Source organism: Hyalella azteca, unplaced genomic scaffold, assembly GCF_000764305.2.
Source record: "Hyalella azteca isolate HAZT.00-mixed unplaced genomic scaffold, Hazt_2.0.2 contig11440, whole genome shotgun sequence".
Classification (NCBI taxonomy): Eukaryota; Metazoa; Arthropoda; class Malacostraca; order Amphipoda; family Hyalellidae; genus Hyalella; species Hyalella azteca.
In genome coordinates this window covers 1-8,734 of record NW_025941439.1, presented here as the reverse complement: position 1 = coordinate 8,734, position 8,734 = coordinate 1, and the positions used below count along the sequence as shown (strand labels likewise).

General features: G+C 42.9%; 1 protein-coding gene across 1 annotated transcript in view; it reads left to right on the top strand.

Annotated features, from left to right (window-relative positions):
* LOC125178625 (protein shisa-1-like) overlaps positions 1-8,244 on the top strand; it is a gene marked incomplete at its 3' end in the record, with an annotated part of 17,519 nt that extends 9,275 nt beyond the window's left edge. The window contains exons 2-3 of the mRNA XM_047882836.1: positions 7,294-7,456; positions 8,206-8,244. Of these exons, the coding sequence (XP_047738792.1) occupies positions 7,294-7,456; positions 8,206-8,244 (202 nt within the window). The remainder of the gene's footprint in view (positions 1-7,293; positions 7,457-8,205) is intronic.
* Positions 8,245-8,734: the final 490 nt, after the last annotated feature.

Below are 8,734 nucleotides of genomic sequence, written 5' to 3'. Positions count from 1 at the left end.
ACAGAGCGTGAACAGAGCGTTAACAGAGCGTGAACAGAGCGTGAACAGAGCGTGAGCAGAGCGCGAACAGAGCGTGAACAGAGCGTGAACAGAGTGTGAACAGGCGTGAACAGAGCGTGAACAGAGCGTGAACAGAGCGTGAGCAGAGCGCGAACAGAGCGTGAACAGAGCGTGAACAGAGCGTGAACAGAGCGTAAACAGAGCGTGAACAGAACGTGAACAGAGCGTGAACAGAGCGTGAACAGAGCGTGAACAGCGCGTGAACAGAGCGTGAACAGAGCGTGAACAGAGCTTGAAGAAATGTTTATTATTATTAATGAATGAAAATATGGCATGTTGCTCGTGCCAACAGGTGCGGGCAGCTGAGAGTAACATCACCTGCGATGAGGCTAGAACTTATTTATATTTTACAACTAAATTAACATTAAAGTTATCATTGTTAGAATAACACAAAAGTAATTAGTGTAAAAACAGCACAAAGTTAATTCGTTATAAAGTAACACATGAAGTAATTCCAGAGATCGGGTAACTCTTGATTTAAAATGCTCTCAATATACCAAGTGTTATAATATAATAATAGATGCTAATTAGAATGTAATTAGAGTTAATAAGAAGCTAATTAGAATTTAATTAGAATTGGGGATAAATTTGACTAGAGTTTATTCGCAATTTAATTTTGTATTCGGGGCAATTTCCCGTTGAGCGTCAGTAATTCTGCTAATCAAAGGCTTCTTCGTGATTACTTCTGTGCTTAACTTGTCTACATTCAAGTAACAATATCATCTGCTAAGCTTCAAGTAACGAGAACTTGTTAATATTCAAGTAACGGTTACTTGCTTAGGGTCAAGTAACGATTACATGTTCTCGTTCAACTTGCGATCACTTGTTAAGATTCAAAAAACGACTACTTGTTTTTGTTCAAGTAACGATTACCTGATTTTGTTAAAGTAACGATTACTTGTTAAGAGCTGAGCAACGATTCTTTTTTAAGGTTCGTGTAACGATGAATTGATTAGGCTCAAAACACGATTAATTGTGCTTGTTCAAGTAACGATTATATGTGATCGGCTCAGTCTTGGCGCATTCTTTTTAATGAATATTCATTAGATAAAAACATACATAATGGCCAGGCTAGCAATCATGTCTCTACTCCTAAAATATTTTCCCTTACATTAAATACTTCTTCTAACTTTGAATACATCGCGCACTCAGAGCGGATTTGTAAAACATTTCTGAATTAAAATATCTAAAATAGAACTTCGCGTTCAGTTTTTACGAACGTGCCTGTGTAGTTGAGCCGCGGCTCACACAAAGCACACAGGAGTTCCCTGTGTAGGCGAGACGTTAGGAGACGTTATACAGAGCGTCGGGCGTCACTGTTTGTCACTATCAATAGGCCGGCAAACAGTGCGGCAAACACGTGTATGTCGTTAAAACAGAGGCACACAGCGCGGTCACACAGCTGTGTTAGATAATACAGGGACGCAGCTTTTGTGTTCTCGTATACATAGAATAAAGTACACAGAAAAGGGCTGTATAATACACAGTTGTAGGTATACATTAATTATTGTGTGGTAGCATCAAGTGAGCATCAAACGCACATCAACNAACTCACATCAACTGTACACCAAACACTCATCAACTGTACACCAAACGCACATCAACTGTACACCAAACACACATCAACTGTACACCAAACACTCATCAACTGTACACCATACGCACATCAACTGTACACCAAACGCACATCAACTGTACACCAAACTCACATCAACTGTACACCAAACACTCATCAACGGTACACCAAACACACATCAACTGTACACCAAACACACATCAACTGTACACCAAACACTCATCAACTGTACACAAAACACACATCAACTGTACACCAAACGCTCATCAACTAAACACCAAATACACATCAACTGTACACCAAACACTCATCAACTGTACACAAAACACACATCAACTGTACACCAAACGCTCATCAACTGTACACCAAACACTCATCAACTGTACACCAAACACACATCAACTGCACACCAAACGCACATCAACTGTACACCAAACGCACATCAACTGTACACCAAACGCACATCAACTGTACACCAAACACACATCAACTGTACACCAAACGCACATCAACTGTACACCAAACGCTCATCAACTGTACACCAAACGCTCATCAACTGTGCACCAAACGCACATCAACTGTACACCAAACGCACATCAACTGTGCACCAAACGCACATCAACTGTACACCAAACTCACATCACTGTACACCAAACGCACATCAACTGTACACCAAACGCACATCAACTGTGCACCAAACGCACATCAACTGTACACCAAACTCACATCAACTGTACACCAAACGCTCATCAACTGTGCACCAAACGCACATCAACTGTACACCAAACGCTCATCAAAGATGGCGCAGGCAGTTGGCTGGGCGCCAGCAGCTCCCCTGGCGCACGAATTTTTTCAACATAAAAACATTAACAGAATAATTACTCAATTAATTACGCAATTACTATTGAATTAAAGATATGATTTGTGGGTCATAAATGATTTTTAATATCTACAAGTTAGCATATATATAACTGTTATCTACAACAGCTCTCAGTATTGTGCACACAACTGAACGGTTTCAACTTCCAAGAATGTGTCACTGTAACGTAACAGTTAGCGAGTATTGTAGCATTGTTGGTAGCGCTGTTGGTGCTAACAGGCCGTTATCCTGCTGCTGTTGGTGCTAACAGACCGTTATCCTACCGCTGTTGGTGCAAACAAGCCGTTATCCAGCTGCTTTCATCAACTGTACACCAAACGCTCATCAACTGTACACCAAACGCTCATCAACTGTACACCAAACGCTCATCAACTGTGCACCAAACGCTCATCAACTGTACACCAAACGCACATCAACTGTACACCCAACGCACATCAAAAGATGGCGCAGGCAGTTGGCATGGCGCCAGCAGCTCCCCAGCCGTACAAATTTCTTTAACATCAAACCTTAACAGAATAATTACTCAATTAATTACGCAATTACTATTCAATTATGGATATGATTTGTGGGTCATATATGATTGTTAATATGTATAGGATATCATAAATGTAACTGTTATCTATAGCAGTATTGTAGCATTGTTGGTAGCGCTGTTGGTGCAAACAGGCCGTTATCCTGCTGCTGTTGATGCAAACAGGCCGTTATCCTGCCGCTGTTGCAGCAAACAGGCCGTTATCCTGCCGCTGTTGGTGCAAACAGGCCGTTATCCTGCCTCTGTTGGTGCAAACAGGCCGTTATCCTGCCGCTGTTGGTGCAAACAGGCCGTTATCCTGCTGCTGTTGGTGCAAACAAGCCGTTATCCTGCCGCTGTTGGTGCAAACAGGCCGTTATCCTGCCGCTGTTGATGCGAACAGGCCGTTATCCTGCCGCTGTTGGTGCAAACAGGCATTTATCCTGCTGCTGTTCCAGCTCCATTCTGCCAGTGACTGGGACGTTAGTTATTTGCCAAAAGCGTATAACTAGCGGACCATAACAGCGAAAACTTCCAATAACGGACAGTAAAGGAAAATACTAGCAATTTGAACTGCCAGCCAACAACGGTGAATTGAAACTACACAAACAACACACTAAAATCATATAGGACCTATAATAACTCCACCAATAACAGCTTCGTGCAATTGCGGCCGAAAAAATTCGTTATGTTGTTTTACTTTCTCATTTTGCGTTTGTACTGATAATGCGCATCCTAATTTGCAGCGAAAAATAAATGATTTGAATGTCCTCGATGAGGAATGAGGCGGCCGGCATTAAGCCATTCCTGGAATGGGAATGGCCCGAAGAATTCCGGAATTTATGGGTAGCTCTTAAAATTGCGGCGCCAAATTCCCGTTTGGAATTAAATCGACGGCCGAGAATCGGGAACGGACGGATGCATCGCTGCCTGCGCTGCGCATGCGGTGAACCGAACGCAAGAGCAGCAGCAGAGCAGCATTACGGCTGCAGATCAGCATTACGGCAGCATTACGGCAGCGTTAGGGCAACATTTGGGTGGTGTCAGGCGGTGATATTAAAAAGCCGCCACATGACTAATAATATTATTTCGACCTGAGCCTGTGGACAGGATTAGTTGACTAAGTGCTTAAGGAATAAGTAAGACACAATCTATCTAGAGAACTTATGTTGATACGGGTGGTTATACACGAGAGATAAAATGCATGGAGGTTTAGGCTAAATATAGATTGTTAGGTCGGAGTAACTTTAAAGAATGTTATATGGCGGTGTGCTAGTTAGCGGCAGAATTAGGGCAGCATTAGGGTGGCATTAGTGCAGCATTAGAGTGGCCTAAGGGTGGCATTAGGGTGGCATAAGGGCGGCATTAGAGTGGCATATGGGTGGCATAAGGGTGGCATAAGGGTGGCATAAGGGTGGCATTATGAGGTGGCATTAGGAAGCATTAGTGCAGAATTAGAGCAGCATTAGAAAAGTTAGTTGTAATCAGCTGAAAAATTTTCGTTTTTAATTGTTGTGTTGTGTTGCATTCAACGACAGTCCAGAATGACTTCATTAATGAGGAGAATGTATGAATCTATCAATTTTGATTAAACACCAGAGCATGCTTTTTATTGATAATCTTCATATTCGGTTTTTCAATGTGTCGCCAAATGTCATTTCATGGAATGCGACGTTTCGAAAATACAATTTTCATTATAAAGCTTGCATGATAATGAAAATTGTTTCAATATCAAGCCTGCTTGATAATGAAACAAAAAAAGGGGTTTTGCAACACTTGAAATTGAGCTTTAATAAATGACAGTAGTACAAATCAATGGTATTGTGGATACAGTTTAAAGTATAAGCCTAAAATTACTCTGAAAATAATTTCAGCGCTCGGACAAATCCTGTAGTCTGGAGGTTGATAGCTTTAGACTCGCTCTTGATAATGAGAGCCTCAGCTCTTGATAATGAGGGCCTCAGCTATCGCCAGTCTCGATGGGTCAGGGCACCGCATAACTATGCTGGTGCAGGCCTCATATGTCACTCGGGTCCAGTTCGTCAGAAAAACTTCTGCCGAATAATATAAAATTTCGAATGCATAAATATGTATAAATATATAGGAATATATCTATATCTTCTGATTGAGGACAAGTTAAGTGCAGAAAAATTTCGCCTCATTCTCCCTTTATCCACATTCCCCATCTTGGGGAAGAGAACTGATGGGTTCAACGTCCGTTACTTATCTACAGTTGTAAATTAGTTCAATTCTCTCTATTATTCCCCATGACTGGGGAAGAACGGTTAAATCTTCACCACCACTCCCCGGGACAACCAGTCACTCCCCACGACTTTGCTCATTTACTCTCTTCATTAATAACGTCTTCTCCCCAGTGCTTGGGGAAGACGTCTGTCTATTAACACACACATTTATTTGTATTACCCTCCGTTCTTCCCCAATGTTTGAGGAGGACTGCTTCTATTTACCGATTTTAATGACTTGCTCCCCATCCTCTCTCCATTCCCCTCTTCCTCCCCAAGGCTGGGGAGACGCCAGGCTTAATTGATTGATGAAGCCCAACCCTCGCTCCCCTCGTTCCCTCAGCCGTGGGGAACAATTGTGTGTTCTTTAAATGTATTATTTATTTCACTCTTCCCCAATCCTAGTAAACTTGAATCTTCTTGATATGTTTAATTAATCCCAAGGAAAATAAATAATAAAGGGGAACTTTTTCCTGGGGAAGATATTAGTGGATAATATTTGAACTCAGCCAATTACCTCACCCCCTCCTCCCCAGTGCTGGGGATGGACTAAAGTCACCCATTACCCCCCTCCTCCCCAGTGCTGGGGGAAGACTAAGGTCACCCATTAACCCCTTCCTCCCCAGTGCTGGGGGAAGACTAAGGTCACCCATTAACCCCCTCCTCCCCAGTGCTGGGGGAAGACTAAAGTCACCCATTACCCCCCATCTTCCCCAGTGCTGGGGGAAGACTAAAGTCACCCATTACCCCCCTCCTCCCCAGTGCTGGGGGAGGACTAAAGTCACCCATTACCCCCCTCCTCCTCAGTGCTGGGGGAAGACTAAGGTCACCCATTACCCCCCTCTTCCCCAGTGCTGGGGGAGGACTACTGCCCCGGCTACACTAATGAGGGCCTCAGCTCTTGATAATGAGGGCCTCAGCTATCGCCAGTCTCGATGGGTCAGGGCACCGCATAACTATGCTGGTGCAGGCCTCATATGTCGCTCGGGTCAAGTTCGGCAGAAAAACTTCTGTCGAATAACACAAAATTTCGAATGCATAAATATGTATAAATATATAGGAATATATCTATATCTTCTGATTGAGGACAAGTTAAGTGCAGAAAAATTTCGCCTCATTCTCCCCTTATCCACATTCCCCATCTTTGGGAAGAGAACTGATGGGTTCAACGTCCGTTACTTATCTACAGTTGTAAATTAGTTCAATTCTCTCTATTATTCCCCAAGACTGGGGAAGTACGGTTAAATCTTCACCACCACTCCCTGGGACAACGAGGCACTCCCCACGACTTTGCTCATTTACTCTCTTCATTAATAACGTCTTCTCCCCAGTGCTTGGGGAAGACGTCTGTCTATTAACACACACATTTATTTGTATTACCCTCCGTTCTTCCCCAATGTTTGGGGAGGACTGCTTCTATTTACCGATTTTAATGACTTGCTCCCCATCCTCTCTCCATTCCCCTCTTCCTCCCCAAGGCTGGGGAGACGCCAGGCTTAATTGATTGATGAAGCCCAACCCTCGCTCCCCTCGTTCCCTCAGCCGTGGGGAACAATTGTGTATTCTTTAAATGTGTTATTATTTATTTCCCTCTTCCCCAATCCTGGAAACTTGATTCTTCTTGAAATGTTTAATTTATCATATCCTTCCCCAGGAAAATGAATAATAATGGGAAATTTTTCTTGGGGAAGATCTAGGTGGATATATATTATTTGAACTTAGTCAATTACGCTCCCCTCTCCTCCCCAGTGCTGGGGGAAGACTAAGGTCACCTATTACCCCTTCTCCTCCCCAGTGCTGGGGGAAGACTAAAGTCACCCATTAACCCCCCTCCTCCCCAATGCTGGGGGAAGACTAAAGTCACCCATTACCCCCCTCCTCCCCAGTGCTGGGGGAGGACTAAAGTCACCCATTAACCCCCCTCCTCCCCAGTTCTGGGGGAGGAATAAAGTCACCCTTTAACCCCCCTCCTCCCCAGTGCTGGGGGAGGACTAAAATAACCCATTACCCCCCTCCTCCCCAGTGCTGGGGGAGGACTACTGCCCCGGCTACACGGATGGGTTCGGCCACTGGAACAACGGCTTCCCCTGTCCATCGCTGGCCGCCGATATGCCGCCCGTCCGCTGCTGTGGCACCGCGACGCATAAATATTGCTGCAGCGTGGCCACCCATACGGCGACCATGAGGTGAGAGCTGCTGCGTGGCCGCCCATACGACGACCATGAGGTGAGGGCCGCAGCCTGGCCACCCATACGGCGACCATCAACTCCAGCTATTTATAATATAAATAATTGATAACTTGTATTTGTAAACCTATTCAGAAATATTTAATTATTTAATTTTGTCCAACGCGATATAAATTATGTATTGATTATCATTTAACCCTCTATCGCCGTACGTCACTTGCCGGGAACATAACTCTCAACTTAAATTACACGTAAACTATTAATATGCATAACTATTAATAGTTTACGTATAATATAATTATAAGTAAACTATTGAGCGTAGCAACGTGAGGACGTTTGTACGCAACATAGAACATTTTAAAGTTAAATTTTCAACTTAAATTATACGTAAACTATTGAGCTATGTTAGGCGGTGGAGGGTTATATGTCATTTGATTATCATTTGATTGTCATTTGATTGTCATTTGATTATCATTTGATTGTCATTTGATTGTCATTTGATTATCATTTGATTGTCATTGGATTATCATTTGATTGTCATTTGATTGTCATTTGATTGTAATTTATTGTAATTAACCTTTGATTATCATTTGATTGAGATTATTTGATTGAGCTTATTTACTTGATTTGATTGAGATTATAATTTGATTATAATTTGATTATCATTAGATTATCATTTGATTATCATTTGATTATCATTTGATTATCATTTAATTCTCTTGTGTTATTGATTATGCATTACTGAGCAGCGAGGGCGGCGGTGCGCGAGCGGGGGCGTGGTTGCCGAGGTAATTAATGAGAGGGAAGTTACCCTCTGTTACCCCTGTCTCTTATACACATCTAGATGTGTATAAGAGACAGNGTCACTAACACGCGTCACTAACACGCGTCACTAACACGCGTCACTAACACGCGTCACTAACACGCGTCACTAACACGCGTCACTAACACGCGTCACTAACACGCGTCACTAACACGCGTCACTAACACGCGTAATTAACCCATTACTTCATTTGCTGTGTGTTGGTGCCTAGGCACTTGTATTACTTGTGTTCTTTGGTTCTCTAGTACTTGTTTTAACACAAATACTGCAATCTTTTATGAGGTGAAATATATGAATATATTGGATATCCATTGATGTAAATCTGTATAACACAGGCTATATACTCTGTACAACACAGGCTGTATACTCTTTACCAACACAGGCTGTGTACTCTGTATTACACAGGCTGTATACTCTGTATTAACACAGACTGTGTACTCTGTATAACACAGGCT